This window comes from Hemibagrus wyckioides, linkage group LG15 (genome assembly GCF_019097595.1).
Source record: "Hemibagrus wyckioides isolate EC202008001 linkage group LG15, SWU_Hwy_1.0, whole genome shotgun sequence".
Taxonomy (NCBI): domain Eukaryota; kingdom Metazoa; phylum Chordata; class Actinopteri; order Siluriformes; family Bagridae; genus Hemibagrus; species Hemibagrus wyckioides.
The window spans coordinates 12680572-12706018 of NC_080724.1; the positions used below are offsets into that span (position 1 = coordinate 12680572).

The following is a 25447-nucleotide window of genomic DNA, read 5'->3' on the forward strand; positions in this document are numbered from 1 at the left end:
TGAGGGGGGGCGGGGTTGTTTCTCTGATTGACAAACTCTCGACTCCGCCCCCGGAAGGTTTCATTTAGCCGCGCGCCTTAGTGTTTCTCAGCGTCAGCTGGAGAAGTCGAGCGATTGGTTTACGGCGTTGATTCGTGATTTTTATTGGATTACTTTTTTAGTGGAATCGAGTCGAATTAAGAGTCGAGTGACAGATGAAATGTCTTCTTCAGAGCTTTGCGACCGTTTCTCTCTTTAATTTCGTTCTGGATGCGTGAGAAGAGTTTATCTGTGAAGAAACTCCAGCGTCTCCGCTCTGTTCTGTTCAGCTGTAAATGATCTCCAGGTGAGTCTCATCTCCACTTCATCAGCTCTTCTCAAACCTGAGCTCACATGGAGGGCTTCAGGACATCATGGAAATGAAGACTTCAGACACTGGTTTGTCCTTCTGGGGTGGAGGAGCAGGACTGAGTTACTGAGGTGGAAATGGAATTAGTTATTCAACCCTGTTCAGGTCAGGGCTCAGGTGCAGATCTGCTCCGCTCTTCTTCCTCACCTGTCTCCTGTTACTGTGCTTCATCATTAACTCCTGATTTTACACCTCAGTGTTCAACAGATTCATTTTAACATGGGAATGGAGACACAGACAGACAGATCACTTTATTAATCCCATAAGGAAATTTACGTTACACCAGGAATCCAGAGTGTGTGCAAGCAAGAATTTATAGATAGATAGATAGATAGATAGATGAAAATTTTCTACAAAAAAACAGTCCAGAATATAAAGTGAGTATATCCCTGTATGCACATGTTCCTCTGAGTGAATGTGAAAGTGAAGGAAGATGAAGGAGCAGCAGAATAAATGGCGTGAGTGATGAATGGCATCATTCAGAATGACCTCCTGAAGTGTACTTTCCACTGCTGTGCTAAAATAAAATAAAATCCCGGACCCTGTGGAGCCTTCTGAGAACCGCTGCTTTTAAAAAAAATTTTGCTGTTTCTTTAAAAAAAAAAAAATGCTACAGGTAATGGTGTGCAGGAGCTCCTGGGTGTAATCAAGTGACGGGTGTGTGTGTGTAACCTGCAGATCAGGTGACAGGACCTTTCGTAGGCATAGATCATATGACGGAAGAATAAGACCAATCTCTCAAGGCATCTTTAACCCATGCACACGAGCACGACGTGTACTTCAGTGTCACAATGTTTATTATTACAGTCTGATCTGATTGGATTTAAGTGTATTTATTACTTTTCTCAATCATCAGACTTTCAGTGACCTCCAGAGTTTGTTACTGGAGAAGATTCGAGACTCTGATGTCTGACACTTCAGTGATTTTTAAGATATTAAATTGTCTGTAACTTTAATCTGGTTAATGCTTCAGTTTAGCTTTAAAAGGTTACTACAAGTAAGAAAATAATGATTAATTCATGATTAAATATTAAGTCAGCATTTTTTTAATTTATCTTTAATTTTACATTTAATTATAATTGAGTGATCCTTTGTATTACTTTAAAAAACCTTTGTTTTCACACTGATTTTGTTTTAAAATGAAACTGTGTGTAACTTAAAAAGAGATTTTTTTTTTTTTAGTAATTGTTAGAGCTGATTTATGGCTCATAAGATACAGATAAGAGAGAACTTTATTAATCCCGAAGGAAATTCTTTTGCCAGAGACTGCTTCAAATAACAATCATGTTATATCCTGATATAAATTATGTTAATTCTGTGTGTGTGTGTTTTTCCAGACATGGACGACTCAGGAGCTTCCTACTTGGCCTTTAATGATTTTAACAGTAATGGCGCCGCACTGTGGACAGAGTCTCTGGCCCATCAGGAGCGTCAGGAGGTGGAGAGCTTCAGGAGGAAACTCAAATACTTCTTCATGAACCCGTGTGAGAAGTACCGAGCTCGAGGCAGGAAGCCGTGGAAGCTGATGCTGCAGATCATCAAGATCGCCGTCATTACCATCCAGGTCTGCTGAAGAAACTTCAGTTAGCAAGTTTACATCGCTAGCTGTTATGTTCAGGTCAGGTTATTCTCATTATTTTAAAATGTAGCTGATCGTGTTTGTGTGTGATCGTCTTCTCAGCTGGTGTCTTTTGGCCTGAGTAATCAGATGGTGGTGACGTTTAAGGAGGAGAACCTGATGACCTTCAAGCACATGTTCCTGAAAGACTTCGCCGATCACAACGCTAAAGCCTATGCTGTCTACACGCAGCATGAGGTCTACACACACCTGAGCTACATTGTACAGCAGGTCCTTATCACCTTCACTTCCTGCTACACTATTACTCTGCTCCTCATTGCTGTCTGTCATCCATGCTCTGAAATCCCCCATGGGGTTAAGTGGGATTTCTTATCAATAAAATCGAATTATTTCTATAAATGACATTAACGACTCTGGGTTTAGTCATGCAAATACTGATTTTATACAAATAATTGTGCTGAGGGGTGTGTTGTGTTGGTTTTTTGTTGTCAGCCTGGGTGTGTTGTGTTGCGGTGTGTTCGTGTGTTGTGTCGGAATAGGTGTGTTGTGTTGAGGTGTGTTTTATTGGTGTGTGTTGTCTTGGGTTGTGCTGAGGTGTGTTGTGTGAAGGTGCGTGCGTGTGTTTTCGGCATAGGTGTGGTGTTAGTGTACGTGTTGTGTTTGTGGGGTGTTATGATGGTGTTTGTTGTCTTTGGTTGTATTTTGTTGAGGTGTGTGCGTGTGTTGTGTTCAGCACTGCTGTGCTCTGAGGAAATATGGGACAGACGTGACTGTGTGTTTTTAATGGGAACTGTGTGCACCTGAGGGTTACGGGCTGCTATGGGTGGCGTGTGTGTGTGTGTGTGTGTGTGTGTGTGTGTGTGTGTGTTTGTAGCGTGTGTGACCTCGGCCAGGTATGTGCTGTGTCTCAGACCCGGAGCACAGTGGTGTGTGGTGCAGTGTTGAGATGGTATCAGTTTGATTTATTAGTTGTCACTTTTGGCTAAAATGCTGTATGAGAAACAGTTCAGCCGGTTTTTAATCCACACAAACAGATCATGGTGTGAGATTTTTATTTTTTTTTTTCCTTTTTTCTTCAGGACACTGACAGATGTGTTCCAGTAAAGTTTAAACGATTTTGGTTTTCACGGTTTAATTTGTTTGAATTGTTGAAATTTGTATTTAACCTGGAAGACTATTTAATGTTAACATTGTTACACATTGCACAAAAAAAGTATTTATTTAAGTTTCTAATTCTATATTAAGTGTAATACTGCTGTACGGCGGTCTGTTTGTATAAATCTTCGTATTGTTGAAATGTTCTCCAGTCTTCAGTGATGGTCTGGATGTACTAGATCTAAATCACCCGGTGTTCTTGTGTCAGTTCCTGCATTTACAGAACATCACTGTGGGGAACCATGCCTATGAGAAGGACGGTCATCTCTACACTCCTCTGCTCGTCTGCCAGCAGTTCTACCACAACGGCAGCATTTCCCCCGGCAACGAGACCTTCGAGATCGATGCCAAGGTGGAGGAAGGTAGCGTTGAAGCGGCGCAGCATGCTAATCTGGTAGCTCTGAGGCATTAGCTACGTTAGCGTTGAGGAGATAAAAAAAACAAAAAACAAAACTGAAACCAGCAGCAGTAGATCTCCAAACCTGTCAGATGAGATTTTTTTTTTTCTTGCAGCTCAGCATTTTTATTTCTAAACTGAATTGTACGTCTCTGAAACACGGCTCGCACAAAATACGCAAAAAATATAATAGTTTACATTTAATTTAAATCCAGACAAATAGTCATTTCTCTTTGTAGGGAAATATTACAGTTTAAAAAAAAAAATTTCTAATCCTGATTCCAGTTTTTTTACAGAATTATATTAGATTTGTGTTAAAGGATTAGATTAGATCCATGTTACAGGATTAGATCTGTGTTACAGGATTAGATTCATGTTACAGGATAAGATTAGATCCGTGTTTCAGGATTAGATCTGTGTTACAGGATTAGATTCATGTTACAGGATAAGATTAGATCCGTGTTTCAGGATTAGATTCATATTACAGGATTAGATTAGATCCGTGTTACAGGATTAGATTCATTTTACAGGATTAGATTAGATCCGTGTTACAGGATTAGATTAGATCCGTGTTTCAGGATTAGATTCATATTACAGGATTAGATTAGATCCGTGTTTCAGGATTACATTCATATTACAGGATTAGATTAGCTCTGTGTTACAGGATTAGATTCATGTTACAGGATAAGATTAGATCCGTGTTTCAGGATTAGATTCATATTACAGGATTAGATTAGATCTGTGTTACAGGATTAGATTCATGTTACAGGATAAGATTAGATCCGTGTTTCAGGATTAGATTCATATTACAGGATTAGATTAGATCTGTGTTACAGGATTAGATTCATGTTACAGGATAAGATTAGATCCGTGTTACAGGATTAGATTCATATTACAGGATTAGATTAGATCCGTGTTACAGGATTAGATCTGTGTTACAGGATTAGATTCATGTTACAGGATAAGATTAGATCCGTGTTTCAGGATTAGATTCATATTACAGGATTAGATTAGATCCGTGTTACAGGATTAGATTCATATTACAGGATTAGATTAGATCCGTGTTACAGGATTAGATTAGATCCGTGTTTCAGGATTACATTCATATTACAGGATTAGATTAGCTCTGTGTTACAGGATTAGATTCATGTTACAGGATAAGATTAGATCCGTGTTTCAGGATTAGATTCATATTACAGGATTAGATTAGATCTGTGTTACAGGATTAGATTCATGTTACAGGATAAGATTAGATCCGTGTTTCAGGATTAGATTCATATTACAGGATTAGATTAGATCTGTGTTACAGGATTAGATTCATGTTACAGGATAAGATTAGATCCGTGTTTCAGGATTAGATTCATATTACAGGATTAGATTAGATCCGTGTTACAGGATTAGATTAGATCCGTGTTTCAGGATTAGATTCATATTACAGGATTAGATTAGATCCGTGTTTCAGGATTAGATTCATATTACAGGATTAGATTAGATCCGTGTTTCAGGATTACATTCATATTACAGGATTAGATTAGCTCTGTGTTACAGGATTAGATTCATGTTACAGGATAAGATTAGATCCGTGTTTCAGGATTAGATTCATATTACAGGATTAGATTAGATCCGTGTTACAGGATTAGATTAGATCCGTGTTTCAGGATTAGATTCATATTACAGGATTAGATTAGATCCGTGTTTCAGGATTAGATTCATATTACAGGATTAGATTAGCTCTGTGTTACAAGATTAGATTAGATCCGTGTTACAGGATTAGGTTCATATTACAGGATCAAATTAGGTCCTTGTTTCAGGATTAGATTGACTTGGATTCTGTATATCAGATCTTGTCTAAGCCGAAGTGTGAAATGAAGGAAACAGAACAACCTCTAAGCATTTTAGTCTTCATTTAAATTTCTTTTCCAGTAAAAACTGCATAAATTTCATTTCTGACTCTGAATCTGCACCACCTTCTGACTCGAGACTCTAAACTGAATCTAATTAGAATGAATGAAGGAATTTGACCTGGAAAATCAAATCATTTGAAAACAGATGTTAACATGTGGAAAGAGTCTCCAGTTCCAGAGTTAAAGCTGTAAACTCTGTCTAATCTAGTCTTCAGGTCAGCAGAGTTTACACTGCATTTTATTTTTATTTTTTTTGTTGTTGTTGCTGTAACGTCTGACGTATCTGTTCAGCTGTCGTTCAGTGTAACTCTAAAGGGATAAAAGCTGCTCCGGCTTCAGCTCTTTAATCAGGAGCATGGGTATGATATAAGAGGTGTGTGGTGTCATGGAATAAACCCCCAGTCTGCTGTTTCTCTCTAGTTACATCTGTGTGTTTCAGCTAAATCAGAAGAATCAGATAAAATAAATGTTTATATTTATGATTCTTGATGAAGTTTTGTTTTGTTCCCAGAATGCCTCGAGATTTATCCTGTGCAGCCGTTATCTACTGAGGAAGACACGCAACTGAACAACTTTACACTGCAGTTCAAACGGTAACTGGGCTTTGCAAAAAATTGTATATATAAAAAAGATTTTATTTATTTATTTAATAATAATAATCCCGGACAGTTATGAAGCTGACAAATTTCTGATTATGTATTTGAATTATAAACATATTCTTTTAATTCTATAATTTTTTTGTATATTCTGCTTTTTGCAGTAATTTTTGCTTCGCCCGCTGCCTTTGTGAACATGTTTAAAAATTCCAGTTTAACTACAATCTTTAATTCTCTGTGCTTTGGAAAGTAATCAAATGTAGAAAAGTGAAGTTTAAATGCTGCTGTCAGCTTCCATGGTCAGCCATGTTTATTTGTTTGTTTTCCGCTGCTCAGGCTGCTGGAGGTGAACGTGTACTTTACCCTGAAGGCCATTAATCTGCAGACTGTGCAACACCACGAGCTTCCTGACTGCTATGACTTCAGCATCGTGGTGCGTCTGAGTGACTGCAGCGTTTCCCTTCGTGCTCGCTCGCTCTCTCTCTCGCTCTCCTATTAAACTGACCTGCACTCCTCCATATCACTCTATACTTCCTCTTTTGAGTTGTTTGTAGGAGACACAATGAACATGAATTTTCCATCACTATTAATACACTTCCTCATTGACTGCTTCATGGATTACTCTGCTTTAAATGCTCTCTCTCTCCCTCTCCTTCTCCTTCATCATTACATGTACACACCCCTGTTTCCCTCAGATCACCTTCGATAACCGCGCCCACAGCGGCCGGATCAGAGTGGACCTGGACAACGATGTGGACATTAACGAGTGCCGAGACTGGAAAGTCACAGGAGCCTGTGAGTGTCCTATCCCATGATACCACTCTTCACAAGGTCATAACTTTTTCCTAAACACCACCCACACACACTTACTCACACGTTCACTCACATGGTGTGTTGCACATCTCCTCATATAATTTTTTTCATTCTCTGAGCCGGCTGCATGTGCACAAAGCTCTAAAGCTCCGCCCCATAACCGACAGCTAGAACTAGCATGCTGACTCAAGTTCTTAATTTCAAACCCAATATTTCTTTTTTTTAAAAAGAGAACGATTGCTGATTTGAGACAGAGTTGTGGACAGAGTGAAGGAGTGTTGGGTGTGTGCCCAGGCATCACGGTTTTCTCAGAAGTGTTAAACAATTGTGCCGAGGCCACACCTCAAACTTCCTCATGTTTGTTCTGCATGTAATTTTTTACTGGGTTTTTTACTAGGCTCGTTCATATGGATGGCAGACGCTCCTATAAACTGATTGAAAAAAACATTGACATTGCTCTGTTTTTCGTTCTTCCTGCAGCCCCTAAGAACATCTACTACACAGTTCTGTTCGACGTGGTGATCATCCTCACCTGTCTGGCATCTCTGGTTCTCTGCACACGCTCAGTCAGCACCGGAGTCCAGCTGCAGTTTGTGAGTGTGTTCGACTTCCTGCTGCCTAAACACACTTAACAAACTCTAACACAAATCAGAGGGGCGGAGCCTAAAAACAGGACATGATTCAGCTTTATGATTGCTGATTTTGTTTTTTTTTAATGCAGTAAATTATTAATCAATTTGAGTACATATAAAAACAAAAACTCCTTAATAGAATCTAAGTATTTTTTTTAGTGGAAAAATCTGTGTAAGGGAAAATGCCATGTCAGTGTGACCCTCTGTGTGACTCGTGCTGCATGAAGGAAGCTTTTATTGCTATGTGACACTAATGCAGAACTTCATCAGCTTTGTCACACTTAACTCCAGATTATTTATTTCCTGTTTATTTCTAGTGCAAGAGATGACAATGTGTTCTAAATCATTTTTTTAATATTGTGACCCAAATCTCTTGTCTTCTGTTAAGTTTTCTGACTCGAGTCATGAGATCAATAAACTCTCACAGCGCAGGTTTAATATTTTACACAGCTTTTACTGCTCTTTATAGTTAAATATTTTTGAAGTGTGTGCGTGTGTGTTTTCCTGCTAACAGGAGTACACCACTTTCTTCCTGAAGCATTATGGGAAGCGAGTGTCTTGGTCCGACCGCATGGAGTTTATTAACGGGTGGTACATCCTCATCATCATCAGCGATGTCCTCACCATCACCGGCTCAGTGCTCAAAATTGCCATCCAGCTCAAGGTACCATACAGAGAGACGCACACACACACACACACACACACACACACACACACACACTGTATCAGCTTCCTGGATTACATGTTGGTTTCTCTGCAGGCTTTGACAAGTTACGACATCTGCAGCATCCTCCTGGGAACTGGCACCATGCTGGTGTGGGTCGGAGTGCTGCGTTACATGGGCTACTTTAAGAAATACAACGTAAGACTCTCTGAATCTCCAGAGGACCAAATAGACCAAGATAAAATGTAAAATCATATCCTGCTGGGATGTTTTTGTTAAAACTCTCTCTTTTTTCACCTCGTCTCAGATCCTGATTATCACCCTGAGAGCTGCATTTCCCAACGTGATCCGTTTCTCCTGCTGCGCTGCCATGCTCTACCTCGGCTACTGCTTCTGTGGCTGGATCGTACTCGGACCCTACCATGAGAAGGCGAGTAGCTTCAAGATGCTCGAATGTCACAGTGTGACAAACAAGTCACGCTACAGAAAGATTGCAGTCTCCTGTGAAGATAGAAGTGCAGCCTTTTTAGATCAGACCTGAGACATATTCATATGGTTCTAGAGCGAATAAGTGAAGGAGAACAGATCGGATTTTGTGTGGTGTTTTTCCTGAGTGATGTACTCTAGTAAAATAACAGCATCAGTTGCATCAGTGTCTATGTTCAGTGTGTTTATGCTGTCTGACACTAAACCGCTCGTTATATTCACGTGCATCGAGTTTTCATCGTTGTTAATGATGAAGAACCTTGTCTTGCAGTTCCGCACACTGAACACGGTGTCCGAGTGTCTGTTCTCCCTGATCAACGGAGACGACATGTTCGCCACCTTTAAGAACATGCAGCAGAAGAGTTACCTGGTGTGGCTGTTCAGTCGTGGTTACCTGTACACCTTCGTTTCACTCTTCATTTACATGGTGCTCAGCCTCTTCATCACCCTGATCACCGACACCTACGAGACCATCAAGGTAACAAACTTCGAAGAGGAAGAGTAAGAAACTACATTGGGGCAGGGGAAGAGGAAGAAAAAGGGGAAACAAACTGCCCCAGGGCATTTAGTGTCTCTACAGTTAAAACACAAGCAACAACGAGAACTAAAAGTACACAACAAAAAAGAAAAAAAATAGAAATTAACTATTCACATAGTAAGATTTTTGTGTGTAATGTAGACATTAATGTTAGAAACGTAGGTTACATGTGTGATGAGCAGGTTGTGGTGGTGTGTGTATAAAAATCTACATTAGTCACCAAATAAATCATAAATATCAACATATAAACATAGCTGATCTTTTACTCGAAGCTTCTGGAAGTCGACTCTTGTGGTGTGTGTGTGTCCTTCCCCAGCAGCAGCAATTGGACGGAAATCCTGTGTCTGAGCTCCAGGTCTTTATATCGGAGTGTAAAGATCACCCGAACTCGGGCTGTTACCGTGTGGAGGAGCGATCGTCTCCCTGCCTGTTCTGCTGCACCCGGAGGTGAGATTTTCAGCCTGATGAGGAGGAGAAGATGAAGAGTGGTTTACCTGCACATCTACTTTTGATCTACAAATAATTCACAATCAATAGAAATAAATAATAAATCATATGCTGCTCAAATCTCAGGCTGATGTGCTGCTCTTCTTTCCCTGATTGCGTGAAAAGTATAATGCTTATTTAGAATGATTGTAATTATGCTACAGTATATTATTTACAATTATATTTCACCATATAACAAATTACTAGCAGGCACTGTTATTAATTTATAATGTATTATAAATAAACATCACACTATACTATGTGATATACTATACTATATCTTTAAACTTACTCTATCATTTCATGAGCCACTTTTTAATGGCGATAAATGGCGTCTTTATTAAACTGAATAACTGATCATATATAATGCTATTAAGCATAAATTAGCGATTTATCCACAATCTGAGCATTTAGTGTTTGTTTGTTTTTATTTGGTAAATCGTCCATCATTTCCAAAGGAAGTTTCTATAAAATGAAGATCAGACTGTAAACTGAAACGTTTCCTGTTTCAGGCTCAGTGACCTGCACGAGAGACTGGAGTGTTAAACACGGGCACGGCGACGTGGATCACACAGAACATAATTCATTTGAGTTTAATTCCATCCGTCATCTAAACGCAACACACAGGTGATGAAGGATGAAAGAATGTCCCTGATGTTTCAGTCACTTTATTTCAGCAGCTCAGACACACCGTATACCACTGGTACCTGGGGATATACTCGATGTATGTGATATTCACTATAAATAAGAAATTAAGCCCATTTGTTTTTGCAGTCTGCTTTATACGCTGTGTGTTTGAATTTCCACTGAACGATTTCTTGCTATTAATAAATTAAATTTGAGAGATTTCTGAAATGCTCAGTGTTCAGTCTCTACATCTGAAGGAAAGCTATTTCTAATATGTTCAGGTGAAGGAAATGAAGCTGAAATCCTGACTAAGAGTTATTTTAAGAATCTGAATTGATAGTCATTTAAGAAACACTTTTAATGTTGCAATGAAAATCTTCAAATCTGTATGATGTAATAGACACAACAGTTAGCTTTAATGCTAACAAACAGGTTGTTCATTGTCATGTGATGTTGCTGTTTCTGCTCTGTTTATCTGATTGAGGTTTTTCTTTTAATTTACTTCATTCTGTTGTGTCTGGTATTGCTGAAGAAGTCTTCGCCCAAAGATAAAACCACAAATTAAACCACAAAAATATGAGCAACGTTTTTAAACAATGGCGTATACATTTTTTGGCATTACCAAAAAAAAAGGCTACCTACTTCAGATTTAACAAGTTATAATTGTAGAAGATCTGAATTTTTCATGAAGAAGGACTTTGCAGTTTCTCAGTAGCAATAAAAAAAACTTATAAGCTGTGTTGTTTTTTTCTTATTACCTTCGAGAGAGAATAAAGAGAGACAGGTGAGGGAACTTGTTTCATGTATAAACGAATAAACTGATGTACCGTGGTTTTTATTCGTGTTATTTAAGAGTTGATGTGTTCTGGGTTAATGAGCTGAGACCTGAAGCCATTCTGCTGACTGTGTTTTCATGTTCAAGGTCAGTGTATTGACACTGTTTCGTCCACAGGGGGCAGTGTTGGCTTTCGTTTCTCACCAAAAGCCCTACGGAAAATCAACTCAATGAGCTGAACGCTTTGTCCAATTCTTTTGAATTAAACGTAAATCATATAAACGTTTATTCCCCACTGTAGTGTAGCCCGGCAGTGGCCGCCATTTTAAACTTTAGGACCTGAACTGATGTGTATAAAATGGCCACCGTTCAGTTTACCCTGCTGTAGGAATTACAGGGCTGTAAACAACCACAAACTTCAGGGACATCTACAGTGAATCCTCATTGTTTCTGAATCACACAACTCGACGAAAAAAAACAAAACAACAAACCCGAAAACAAAGACAAATTCAAAAACACAATAACAAATCAGATAACACGAAGCTGAAGTTGTCAGCCAGAGATGCGTTCCTATTGAGCATGTACAGGGGTTGGACAATGAAACTGGAACGCCTGGTTTTAGACCACAATAATTCATTAGTATGGTGTAGGGCCTCCTTTTGCGGCCAATACAGCATCAATTCGTCTTGGGAATGACAGATACAAGTCCTGCACAGTGGCCAGAGGGATTTTGAGCCATTTTTCTTGCAGAATAGTGGCCAGGTCACTACGTGATGCTGGTGGAGGAAAACGTTTCCTGACTCGCTCCTCCAAAACACCCCAAAGTGGCTCAATAATATTTAGATCTGGTGATCTGTTCAACTTTTGTTCACTTTCATGTTCATCAAACCACTCTGTCACCAGTCTTGCTGTGTGTATTGGTGCATTATCATCCTGATACGTGGCACCGCCTTCAGGATACAATGTTGAACCACTGGGTGCACATGGTCCTCCAGAATGGTTCGGTAGTCCTTGGCAGTGACGCGCCCATCTAGCACAAGTATTGGGCCTAGGGAATGCCATGATATTGCAGCCCAAACCATCACTGATCCACCCCCATGCTTCACTCTGGGCATGCAACAGTCTGGGTGGTACACTTCTTTGGGGCTTCTCCACACCATAACTCTCCCAGTTGTGGGAAAGACAGTGAAGGTGGACTCAGAGAACAATACATGTTTTACATTGTCCACAGCCCAAGATTTTCGCTGCTGGCACCATTGAAACCGACGTTTGGCATTGGCACGAGTGACCAAAGGTTTGGCTATAGCAGCCCGGCCATGTACATTGACCCTGTGGAGCTCCTGACGGACAGTTTTGGTGGAAACAGGAGAGTTGAGGTGCACATTTAATTCTGCAGTGTGTTGGGCAGCTGTAGTTTGATGTTTTATGGATACAATCCGGGTTAGCACCCGGACATCCCTTTCAGACAGCTTCCTCTTGCGTCCACAGTTACTCCAGTTGGATGTGGTTCGTCCTTCTTGGTGGTATGCTGACATTACCCTGGATACCGTGGCTCTTGATACATCACAAAGACTTGCTGTCTTAGTCACAGATGCGCCAGCGAGACGTGCACCAACAATTTGTCCTCTTTTGAACTCTGATATGTCACCCATAATGTTGTGTGCATTGCAATATTTTAAGCAAAACTGTGCTATTATTCTGCTAATTAAACCTTCACACTGCTCTTACTGGTGGAATGTGCAATCAATGAAGATTGGCCACCAGGCTGGTCAAATTTAGCCATGAAACCTCCAACACTAAATTGGCCAGTGTTTCAGTTTCATTGTGATGATTTAGGTGTGATGTAGGTAATGATTTTTGGAGGTGTGTATCTGAGCCCATTCTTATTCAGGCATGCTCATTAGGGAAAAAAAGAGTAACTTTAAACTTTATAATTTATTTTTCTATGTTTCTACATTTCTGTCAAGCTGCTTTGGGACAATGTCCATTGTTAAAAGCACTATACAGATGAATTGAATTGAATGATTTATAAATAAATGTGTGAAACCAGATAACTTTCAGTAAAAAGGTCTGTACATAATGGATTTCACTGTGAATGTGTGCATTAATACTGTCTGGGTTTTTTTTCGTTGTTGTTATAACTAAGACTTCAAAAAAAAAAAAAAAAAACGCGTCCATGGAGATCAGAACTCCGAATTCTGAGGTTCCGATGATGTCATAACGACCATGACGACACTATTACTTATACGCAGAGCGGTGAAAAGTTGCCTCATTGCTTTCTTACCGTTTCTGAGCGACACCACAGTGATTACATCGCGACTAAATTATCTTTAAGAAGCAGAAGAGCTGAAAGCTACGTCCGTTAAGGTATGAAAACTATTAGGATAGAGTATCTGGAAATATATTGTGTGACTGCGACTGTCTGTACTGATTTGGTCTGTCTCTTGAGCCTAAAGTGTAAAACCTTCAGGAAAATGACTTAAAAAAAAGTGTTAAAATAGGTCCTACGGGTTTTTTTTATTATGATAAATAACGGCTTTACTCTTAAGTTAAAAATCCGCTAAGCAACAGTCCGGCTCGTTTCCCCGTTTCCGTTCATGTATTTATTATGGACACAGGTGATGTGCCGTTCATGAAAGATTTGTTCATTTTGACCGGTTCCTTATCATTTTATGTTTCATCGATCCATATCGTTTTGATCGAATCCTTAATAAGCCTCGGGAAAAACGAGCCGGAAAACATGATTAAGTTCATCTTTCGTTCATCACGTGACATTCAAGTGCCATAGGGCTATGCAGTCTGTTCATCACGTGACCACCTCCTGGCTCAGTATCTTACAGTATCAAAAGACCCGTGCAATGAACATTTTCTGAGAAATAAAGTTCTGTTCTTGTTCCTGTCAGTCTTGTTTTGGCCTTGGTTGATTTATAGTTTTGTTCTGAATGTGATCAACGTTTGCGTAAGTACATGTGTCGAGGTAATTTGCTATTAACACCTAACACTGTAATTATATTCTGCTAAAATGAACGAAATATCTCGAAAAGTTTAGTTCATTTTGCTGAACGAGATTCAAAGATCCGAGTCAGTAAAATGATCCGAACTTCCCATCACTAGTGCAAAGGAAAGTGGGGAAAAAGTCTCAGATTTAAGCAAATGACAAGCAAATATCGTCTGTGAGTCTGATTAATTTGTCCAAAATAATTTAAACACAAGTTGAATCATATAAATAAATAACCAGACATATTTATTGTGTTCCACAGTGTTTTATCATGATGAGTAAAATGGACAAGAAAATGCAGGGCAACGCTGCTGTTCAGACGTCTCATCATGAGATAGAATACGGCATCTTTAAAGTTGATGACAGCTACCTACCCGATGGGGAAAATATTTCTTTTCCTGGCCCTCTGATGAGGTGAGTCCTCTTTTTTCTCTTCTCAGATAACACACACACACACACACACACATTCAACAGTAATATTTGGATACATATCATCAGGTGAGCAAAGTGTATTAATCCATATCCATCTATTACAGCAGCAAGATCCAGATGGATGACGTTCTACATTTTATCCAGAGGAAATCCCAGGAGTGCCTACAACAGGTGGAGCAACCCGACCAGAAGGAGGCCTACTTCTTCTGGAAAATGATGGAGCTGCGTTGCAGCAAAAATGGAGTAAGTGTTTTAGTTGATTGTGTATTGACTGTTACAGCAAAATTATTCATGATAAAAGCAGCAAAAGATTTAATCTGCTAATATGTAATATTTGTCAGAATGAATAAATATACTGTATCTAGAGTAGCTTAATTGAAAGATATTTCTTCTACAGGAAGCACTGCTGGCAGACGTCGGGTCTGTCCTCTTCAAGAGCTACAGACTTCTGAGGAAAAGGGTATTGTTTTGTTTTTAATCTTGTAAATTTATGTTGTAATATTTAATATGTTATATTACCTATACCTTTGTTTAGTAATACATCAGCATCACCATCTGTCTGTTTTGTATACTGTGTTGTATGTTTTGTGTTGTTTTTGCTTTATTTTTTGTGTATTAATGTGCCAATTCCTGCTACAGCTAGGGGTGAAAATCCAGGACAACTGGTGTCTTCCACTGGCGAAACGTTTGTGCTGTGCTGAGCCAGATGACGAGATATTGGATTCTGTGGTTCAAATGGGAAAGAACCTTGGTATGGATAGTATAAACAATTTTTTCAGAACTTCACATGTTGTAATTAGATCATGAAATCTGGACTATTGCACGGACCCAAATCCTTACATGCATGTTCGGTCTTTCATCTGCAGACTCCATAGGACTGACCTATGCTGCACAGCTGTGCTACATCGCTGCAATGGAGGAGCTGGAGATTTTACAACACTCCAGCTTTGAGCTCATTGGCTGTAACAGGTATTGGGTGTGTGTTTGTGTGAAAGCGCATGTGTATGATTATTTTCCCCACTTGCTACTGAGGCACTTTTCTCTTTCTACAGTCTGCCAATCAGCCAATCAGCCATGAGGGAAGCAGTTGAACGTACTGAGGTCTACGAATATGTATGTTCACTGACCACAGGGCTTCCTCAGCCAAATTTCCAGGTTAGACTTTCTCTTTTTATTTCTTTTTAATATTCTTTCTACCTCTGTCAAATTTAAGCATGAACCTTTTTGCTAAGATGGAATGACTCTGTCTGTCTTAGATCTTCAAGTGCTTTCACGCCAGCAAGCTAGCTGAGTTTGGCCTTTTCGACCAAGCCTTTGAGTACTGCAAGTCCATCGCTACAGCAATTGCTGCATTTCCACTAGAAATCACCAAGACCACGATAGAAATGACCATTGCGGTAAATACAGCTATCAATATTTGTAAAATTCCAATGCTTTAAATGCAAAATATTTAGTCAGTTTACTTTCCCTGTCTGTCTTGTAGCTGTCTGAGAGGCTACACAAAGGGATGGGAGAAGAACCAGAGTGGCTGCTAGACCTTCGTCAGCTGTACGCGGATGAAGAGTTTAAGCTGAAGAACTCCACATGTGGCCTCATGACTAGTGAGATGTTCACTCTCCAGCATCCACGTCAGGAAGGCCACATTACGCCATGGGGTATGTTCGTTCGTCCACTATTTGGACATAAAACATAGAACTTAAAGAATCACACAGAAAAGAATTTACAGTAACGATTTAAAGTACAGTAAATATTTGTAGCACGTGTCTGTCAGATCTTTAGCACGTCACACTGGGTCAGAACATTCTAATCAATTCGTATATATTTGCACATCAAGGTTTATTAAAATGTTTGAATCTAATATGGTCATAGTTACATAAAGTGAACATCAGTCTTTGGGTAAGAGACAGAAGGGATCAGAGCTTAGGTAGCTGAAAAGATGACTTCAGATTGATTTTTCAAAATTACTGCAGAGTTAGGAGACATTAAATACGCAGAGTGTGTAAGATTAAATGTGCAAGTTATAAACTTATTTCTTGAGAGTTCTCTTGTTAAGACGACACAAAGATGGTGGAAAATGTGTGTTTTAGCAGGTGCTCATCTTTACCTTACCACACTCGGAGACATTGACAACACACTTCTTATTTATTACTGAATGATTGTGTATTTGTTTAACAGAGGTGTTTGAGTCCCTGTACACTTCAGGCGAGCTGCTGGGTGAAGGAGGCTTCGGGAGTGTCTGTGCAGGAGTCCGTAAGGCTGATGGAAAACAGGTAACAGGACTGCACATCTACAGTTCATTTGCACTAATCAACACAATGCATCACAGCTTGTGGGCTGTATATGTCTTAGTGAGGTGGTCTATAAGAATGTAATTATGTGTTGTATATGTGAACAGGTTGCCATTAAATACGTGGGAAAGGAAATGAACGAAGCTTTCATCACCGTTGTAAGTAAACTTCCTTTACTTCTGAGATATTGCACAGATGTTATGTGAAAAATTATGTGTAAATTTAATTGTTTCTGGTAACATAATAATGAATAATCCATAATAGACACCTGAGACATTATTAATCCAAGCCTTTGTACTGTATCGTTTCTGTTTACCAGAATTTAAACGTAATCACTCCACACCCATGCTAAGCATATCTATTCATATTTCAGCCTGGAGAGACAAAGAGCCTTCCCCTGGAGGTGGCATTAATGCAAATGGTGTCCAAGCAAAATCGGCATGAGAATGTCTTGGAGCTGTTTGAGTGGTTCGAGATGTCGGACTGCTACATTCTGATCTTGGAGCGACCCAGCCCCTGCACAGACCTCTGGAAATTCCAGGAAAAACACGGTTGTTGGCTGTCAGAACCACTGGCACAACAATTCATGCGCCAAGTGGTTCAGGCTGCTCGCCACTGCTGTGACTGTGGTGTCCTGCACCGTGACATCAAGCCAGAGAATATTCTGATCAACACCGACACACTGCAGCTGAAGCTGATCGACTTTGGCTGTGGTGATTTGCTGCAGGACACCCCCTACAGATATTATGCAGGTAAGCACATAATAGGTATTGGACAGAATAAACAAATGCAGTGGAGAACCATTTTTATGACGTTGCTGACGGTGCACCTTCTCTCTTTTTCACTCAGGAACCAGAGCTTACGTCCCACCTGAGTGGTTATGTGAGGGAGAGTATTTCGGTGTTCCTGCTACCGTCTGGAGTCTGGGAATTCTTTTGTTCATCATGGTGTGTGGAGACTATCCCTTCCAGTGCGAAGAAGACGTCATTAACCGCAATATGCACTTCCCTGAGGGCCTGTCTGAAGGTGAGAAAGTCCAAACCCATCAAGTTTCAACGTTTATTTAGACTGCGTTACACAATAAATGAATCATATTAACTGATTATCAAGAAAAAAAGATCTACAATTTCTGATTAAATGTCTCTCTCATCACTACACACAGGTTGCCGTGACCTGATCTTATGGTGTCTGGCGCGACATCCTCCCTCCCGCCCAACATTCGAGGAAATCCTCAGCCACAAGTGGTTTGAGGAACCTCAGAAGAACGTCAAGGTGAGGCATGGAATGTAGAAACATCATTTAGAACTGCTGAATTTGTAAAACTGCCATTACAAGCTTAATAGATTTTTTACTAATATAAATATCTATCAAAATGTCAAAGCACTATCTAAAATATCTCATCACTTCACACACAGCTTGCCACAATCGGATAACTGGTGTTTGGACCTGGAACCTGAAAGTCTGCCCACTTTTGACCAAATCCTCAGCCATGACTGGTTTATATCTGGTGGACCTGAAGGAATGATGTTTACATCTGGTGGAGTGAAGGAAGAAATTAATAAACAAATGTATATATAAATGTATATATAACAAATAAATTTTAGTGCAAATAAATTAATGCCATTGCAGCACTTCTTCTTTAGCAATTTGGATGTCTATTTGCTAGTGTGCTTGGGATCATTGTCCTGGTGCATGTTTGACTTTCACTCCAGCTTAAGCTGCTGGATAGATATAGCCTTATATTTGTGTTTAAAGGTAAGATCAACCAAATAAACAGGTGGACTCCTTGATTAGAATGAAAACCTGCACCCACTCCTGCCGTTTGCAGATAAGACTGGACACCCCTGGCATAAAAGTCTGGGTCACAGCTGCACTAATGCATGCTGCACTACAGATGTTAAATTCATCAAATCACTGTGCCACCTACTGGCTAATTAATGCTGTTAAAGCCAGAAATGTGATAGTTCATTCATTCAATACAGGCAAATATGACAAGTTGCTGTTAACCTCACTTTGTCAATTGCCTTAAAAAGTAAATATCACTAAAGTGCTAAATGTTTTTACGAGCACAATGACTTCGAAAATGCAGCTTTATAGTGCATCGTAGTAACAGAAAACAAAACAAAGTCCCTGTTCTGCTATAAGAACATAGAACAACCCATTTTGTGTTCCTATTTGTACAACCTCGATGAATAACACATGGAAGTCGACTGAAATCGCATACAACATAGCTAGGTTAACTAAAAATAATTAATCTGATAGCAATAAACACACTGCTACACAACTGAACTACTAATTAATGGTCATATAGTCTACTCACTGAAAATAAATAGAGTACATGCACACACTAAGAGAGAGAGAGAGAGAAAGAGAGAGAGAGAGATGTCTCTCACTCTTACTCATTATTAGCTTATATTTTAGACGGGAGTACGGAGTGGACCAACCTGAAGAAACACATACACGCACAACACAGAATACACAACACAACCCGTACCTCACAGTTAACAGGGGGCCAAATGGATAACATACATAAGACCCATAAACAACAGAGTAATACTATTCCAGTACCGATCCAACTGGTCTCATGTAACCAATCTTACCTAAAAGACATAAGAAAAGAAAGAAATATTAACAGTCAACAGTTAAAGTGGTTCTAACCTTTTAGAAACGAGCCATTCCAAATGAACCACACTGACACAACAAAAACAACAAACTTAGCTAGACTTACAATATAGTATTTAAAAATATTTGGACACAAAACCAACACAATTTGGACACAAAAAACTTTCTTTACAATCCTGGAGACTGCTTTTCTTTAATGTTTTTCTTCCCACCCCTGTCTCTTTGCATGGAAAACATGTGGCAAGATCCTTTTCTGGCTCTTTCTGGCTCACATTTATACATTTACATTAGTCAGTAAATTAAAAAACACAAGGCAACTTAAACACATGGTCAAAAATACATGAAACGGGCCAGTACACGATAAGCAAATACAATAGAATACAGAGAACCTGGAAGTTCGTTCAAAAGTTGGCGATTGCTCCCGCTGGCAAGGCAGAGGGGAAGCTGCAGTAGAAAACGTTACAGAATCCCCTCCTACAAACACCTCCAGGTCATCCTCTTTTATGAGGATGCCTCCTGGGTTGTGTGGGGTGGGTTCTATGAAACTATTCATTGAAGGAGGGGACTAGGATGTCCTCTGCACTGACCCAGCAATGTTCCTCTGGGCTATACCTTTCCCAGTTGACCAGATATTGTAGTCATCCCCCTCTCCTCCGTGTGTCCAGGATGGCATGACCAATGTAAGCTGGTGCTCCATCAATCCAAAGCTCTGCCAGGGGTGTATGTGGAAGGATGGAGAGATACTACAATGAGAGGGTAGTTGCAGATGGTAGTTGACAGGGTTAATCTTGTGTGTGATCGTAAAGATTTCAATGAAGCGTGGACTGAGTGTTCTGCAAGTTAGTTTGATGCTTTGAGTGAAGTTGATATGGAGGATGTGGGCACAAATAATGGTTGGCCTGGATGTCCTGGTGTTGCACTGCCCTCTGAAGATGTACTTGGGTCCACTCCCATATCTCACTGCTCTGGAAAAAACAGTCGTCAAAGGCTGGCACATCGGTAGTTTTGCCCGTCCAAGGGAGGGAGGGTGTATGGGCTGGTATCTGAGGATGCATTGGAATATAGTGAGGTTCATGGACGAGTAGGTGAGAGAGTTTTGAGTGTACTCGGCCCAGATGACGAACTTGGTCAACTGTTGCTGTTCTTGGCTACAGTACATTTCTAGGAAACTGCCGAGGTCCTCAGCTTGGGAGGTCAGTGACAAAGTTGACCGTGATGTGGGACCATAAAGTCGAATCTCTTAAAGAAGAGAGCCCACTGGGCTTGACTGGGGTTAAGTTATGTGGTTTGGTCTGATTTGTTATTGTGTGTTCTGATTTGTTACTTTGGTTTCAGATTTGTTGATGTGTTTTCGGTCCGTGTAGGTCCGTGTACTTTTTGGTATTTGAAGTTTCTTTTTATAAACAGAAACAAAAAAACAAAAATGAAATCGTTTTTTAATTATGTGATGAAAATGTCAGACACCTTTTTAAAATTGGACTTGATTTTCTTTCCTCATTTATACTTTAAATAAAGAAAGTTCTCTTTCAAACATTCGTTCGGTATCTCACTATGGGAATCGCCTTGGGCGTGACCGATCCTGGAAGCACGAATTACACCACGTCTGTCAGTTGACAGACCAATCACGAAAGTGATGCAGGAGTCCCGCCTCCCTCATATATATTGCTGCCAGCGGTCCCTAACTCATTCTCGTTCTCTTCCCCGTGAAGATCCTATAGTGAAGCTATCCTCAGCAGATCCTCGTAAGGGGTGGCCGCTAAACTGTTCAAAGACAAGCCGTTATTTTTAGGTACGTCGCCGAACGCGGCTGCTTCTTTGGAGAAATATTCACTGTTGAAATGAATATTTTCTCTTTCTGCTGTTTTTTCTTATCTCCTTTTTTTCCCTGAGTGGGGACCAATGCATCAAGGCGGGTTCTCATTTTCCTTTCGAGCAGTCACAAGCTCCTTTTTTCTCTTAATTATCCCCCCCTGCATTAAGCGGTGCGACGGAATAATTGTTATAAGACCCAATATCGAGAGGCACGTTGTGGTGATCTCGTTAATCCGCCGGTTTTCGCATCTCTGTTATGGCAACTGCGAGCCCATCTGGTGGCACAGCGAAAGGGAAAGATCCCTCTCGACCGTGGGCGTGCGGGTCTATGATCTCTTCTAAAGACTCTCTCCCTCTATGCATAGCGTTTTTGGGAGTCAGACACGCTCGCTAATCCCGAGTGCTGCCCGCACTGCTCTCTGTTCCCCTTAAGGGTTTTGGAGCGCCGAGTGCCAGTCGTGGCCGCGACGAAGGGGGATCCGAATTTTTCTCCACCTCCCGCGGAAACGCTGGAGGTTGCCCCACAAGCACGGAGCTGGGGAGAGTTGATGGATGAGATTTCTCCTGAACTTCCTCCCCTTTTCGAATCAGACCCTTTGGCAGGGGAAAAGGAGGAGGAGGAGGAAGATGATGAGGCGATTGCTTGCCTTTTAGAGGAAGATTTGGAAGAAGATGAGGAGGATGCTATCCTCCCTCCTAATCTTTCCTCTAGGCCTGGCAGTGCCATGGATGTGTCCCCCTCCCCCATGCCAGGGGAGCTGGACCTCATTGAAATGTGTCAGAGAGCAGCTGCTAAACTCTCTATCGACTGGCCCTCTCAGCAAGAAGGCCAAGGGGCAGAGAGGGATTTATATGATGGGAAGAGGCTGCCATCGCGCACTTCCCCAGTCAAGCAGCTGATTCCAGCCGTCCCAGCATGCGTGGCAGAGATGCAGCGCTTCTGGGACAAACCCTTTTCACACAGGGTGCCTGTTAAAGGTTTCTCTAGGCTGGATGTCTACAATATGGAGGAGTTGGGGATGTCCAACCCCCCCCCCCAGTCGAATTATCGGTGGCAAGTCACCTCCACCCTAATCGGCGGGTAGCCCTATCCTCCCCCTCTCTTTCACTACTGGGACGGACAGAGAGACTGTCTGCTTCTCTTTTTCAAAAAATTTACTGCTGCTCTGCCCTGGCTATCAGAGCCCTAAATGCCACCTCTTTACTTACAGCGTATCAGGCTGAGCTTATGGAGGAGATGGGGCGGCAGACTGATGCTGGGTCGCCTGTCTCAGCATTATGGGAAGAAATCTGCGTCATTGCAGATCTCAATCTGCGCTCCTCTAGAGGAGCAGTCCAGAGCTGCGGCCGCAGCATGGGCTTAGCCGTGGTGGGGGAAAGAGCCCTGTGGTTGGGATTGACAGGTTTGTCAGAAAGGGAGAAGGCAGACTTCCTTGATGCCCCTGTGGAGCCGAAAGCCCTTTTTGGGGCTGCAGTGACGAATATGCTTCAGCAGTGTGACCTGTGCAAGAAGGATGGGGAAGCTTTTGAAACTTGCCTCCCCAGGAAGCCTGCTGCTCGACCTTCCAAGCCCATGCATCCGGGGTTTTCCTCTTCTTCAAAGGGGGGAAATCCAGGGTACAGAAACCCTAGGCCCCCCCCTCCACCTCAGCAGTCAATGCAGATGGAGGTTCACCCAAAACAGCCCCAGCCGAGAGGTAAGGCCTCGTTTGCGGCTGCAGCGGCTAAGCACTGCCCAGTTAACCCTCAAGGGGGAAAAAAGAGGCGGACAACCTAACCTGTGGTCTAATGGTGGATCAGGAGAGGGGCTACAGCACTCACGGAGTCTCTGTAGCACCTCTCTACACATCACAGGAGTCTTGCTCCCCCCCACTAGCAAAGAAGCGTCGGGGTGTGACTCAGGACAGATGTTTAACAGGGCAAAGTTGTCTTGTTGGAGAGTTGGCACCAGTTCATCCAGTGCCCCACAAGTTGTTCCTCCCCTCTCCACCCGCGGGGTTATGCAAGAGAGATGAGGGTTTACAAAAATGCTTTCATGTGAAATAAATAAAAATGTTCCCTGTGCATCCAGGCAGTGGGCCAAGGGCACAGAAGTGTGTGAAAATAAAAACAAAAATACACACAAAAACACCCAAATCAGAGCTGCAAACCCCAGCTCTGCCACTGGATGGCACAGTTGCGCTATCGGTGAGCAAGAGCTGCAGCGGTCCGCTTGCTGCTCACGCGGAGAGTTGGCGCGCATGCGCAGTACACCCTTGGGTTTTATCCACGATAAAACGGGGTTATCGTCTGCAGTTTGCTGTAAAACCTCCACTCTTCAACAGTATGTTAATGTCGGAGAAAGAAAGAAGGGGAGTCAGCTCAGATTTTAGAGGAAGAAATAACCTCTTTAATGAGCAAAAGAGCAATTCGGGTTGTGCCGTGGGAGGACAGCCAACACAGTTTTTACTCCCGGTACTTTGTCATTCCTAAGAGAGGGGGGGTCTCCGTCCCATTCTGGATTTGCAGAACCTCAACAAACACCTCAGGAAGTACAAGTTCACAATGCTCACAGTGAAAACATTATACAAAGTTATTCGTCCCGGAGACTGGTTTATATCTGTGGATTTGAAGGACGCTTACTTTCACATAAGTATCTACCCGGCACACAGAAAATTCCTCAGGTTTGCCTACCAGGGCACAGCCTACGAATGTTTGACAGTTCCGTTCGGGCTGTCATTAGCCCCAAGAGTGTTCACCAAGTGTGTTGAAGCGGCTCTATCGAATCAGCTCGTGTCTCATTTGAAGGGCTTAGGCTTCAAAATAAACAAGACAAAAAGCTGCTTAGTGCCCACTCAAGAAATAATTTACCTGGGTCTCAGACTGAACTCAGACCTGTATCAAGCTTTTCCATCAGAAGAGTGGATCAGGTCAATTCGTGGATGTCTTTCCCTTTTTCAGAAAGGAAAAAAAGGTCCAGTTCAGACTGTGTTTGCGTCTTCTAGGGCTGATGGCCTCGGCAGTGTCTGTCATCCCGCTGGGACTGCTGCGAATGAGAGAGTTTCAGTACTGGGTAGCGGCACAGCGTTTATGTCCGAAGCGCCACCTCAACCGCAAAGTGATAGTGTCATCGCTCTGCATGCGCGCTCTCCGTCACTGGAGAGGTCGCGCTTTTCTCGAGTCAGGGACATCGCTGGGGGCGATTTCTCTGAGAAAAGTACTAACGATGGATGAATCGCTTACTGGTTGGGGCGCTGTGTGCGAGGGCAGAATAGCAAAAGGGAAATGGCCCGTCTCGCTACAGAATGCTCACATAAACTTCCTGGAACTGTTAACAGTGTTTCTAGCATTGAAACATTTTGTGCAGTTCCTACGGAATCACCACGTTCTGGTCAGATCAGACAACACAACGGCGGTGGCATATATAGATCGCCAGGGAGGCACGCGCTCTCCTCAGCTCTGTCTGGCACGAAGACTGATGGTGTGGGGCATGAAGCATTTTTATTCATTACGGGCGGCTCATGTCCCGGGGATAATGAACACGGGGGCGGATCTCCTGTCCAGAAGGACTCCTCTGTATGGAGAATGGAGGCTCCACCCTCAGGTAGTGGACCAGTTGTGGGAGAATTTCGGCCAAGCTGCCGTAGATCTCTTTGCCTCGCACGAAAATACTCATCGCCGTCTATTCTTCTCTCTGGCGAAAGACGGTGCACCTATGGGTGTGGATGCTCTGGCGCACCCGTGGCCAAACGTGCTGCTTTACGCGTTTCCTCCACTGAGTCTGATCGTACCAACTCTAAAAAGAGTAAGAGAAGGCGGTCACTCAGTAATACTGATTGCTCCGAACTGGCCAGGGAAATTGTGGCTGACGGAGATAATCCAACTCCTGTGCGGTCGATCCTGGCCTCTCCCGGTGCACAGAGACCTCCTCTCACAGGCGTGCGGGGAGATTTTTCACCCGGCCCCGGACAAAGTGGCTCTTTGGGCCTGGCCCGTGAGAGGTTGAATTTAAGTGTTGCGGGTTTGACTCCGAGGGTGATTGGGACGATTCAAAACACGAGAGCGGCTTTGACGCACTCCGCATATTACAGGAAGTGGAATGTGTTTGAGCTATGGTGCGCGAAAAAGCAAATTGTTCCTTTTCACTGTTCAGTGGCAGAGGTGCTATGCTTTCTGCAAGAACTGTTGGATAAGGGCAGAGCCTTTTCGACCATTAAGGTTTATCTTGCTGTAATTTCTGCATGCCATGTGGGGATTGACAGAATTTCTATGGGTA

General features: G+C 41.9%; 1 protein-coding gene and 1 pseudogene across 2 annotated transcripts; both read left to right on the top strand.

Moving 5' to 3' along the window:
• The first annotated feature begins 68 nt into the window (after window positions 1–68).
• On the top strand, window positions 69–11045 carry mcoln3b (mucolipin TRP cation channel 3b). 2 transcript variants are annotated; one of them, XM_058409021.1, is made up of 14 exons: window positions 69–325; window positions 1726–1952; window positions 2070–2237; window positions 3331–3484; window positions 5935–6016; window positions 6356–6452; window positions 6715–6814; window positions 7313–7425; window positions 7979–8128; window positions 8225–8326; window positions 8436–8558; window positions 8886–9092; window positions 9469–9599; window positions 10151–11045. In XM_058409021.1, exons 2-14 carry the CDS (start codon window positions 1728–1730, stop codon window positions 10182–10184), a joined length of 1686 nt encoding a protein of 561 aa, XP_058265004.1. In that variant the 5' UTR covers window positions 69–325; window positions 1726–1727; the 3' UTR covers window positions 10185–11045. The 2 variants fall into 2 exon arrangements, with proteins under 2 accessions (XP_058265004.1, XP_058265005.1); XM_058409022.1 differs by lacking the exon at window positions 10151–11045 and having other exon boundaries at window positions 9469–9603.
• Window positions 11046–22958: 11913 nt separating this feature from the next.
• Window positions 22959–25177, top strand: LOC131365863 (uncharacterized; annotated as a pseudogene).
• The last annotated feature ends 270 nt before the right edge of the window (window positions 25178–25447 follow it).

Coding starts and splice junctions, on each gene's coding strand:
- mcoln3b (XM_058409021.1), top strand. CDS start 1,728: ATGGACGACTCAGGAGCTTCCTACTTGGCCTTTAATGATTTTAACAGT. Junction 8,129..8,224: donor AAATTGCCATCCAGCTCAAG/GTACCATACAGA, acceptor GTTTCTCTGCAG/GCTTTGACAAGTTACGACAT. Junction 9,093..9,468: donor ACACCTACGAGACCATCAAG/GTAACAAACTTC, acceptor GTCCTTCCCCAG/CAGCAGCAATTGGACGGAAA.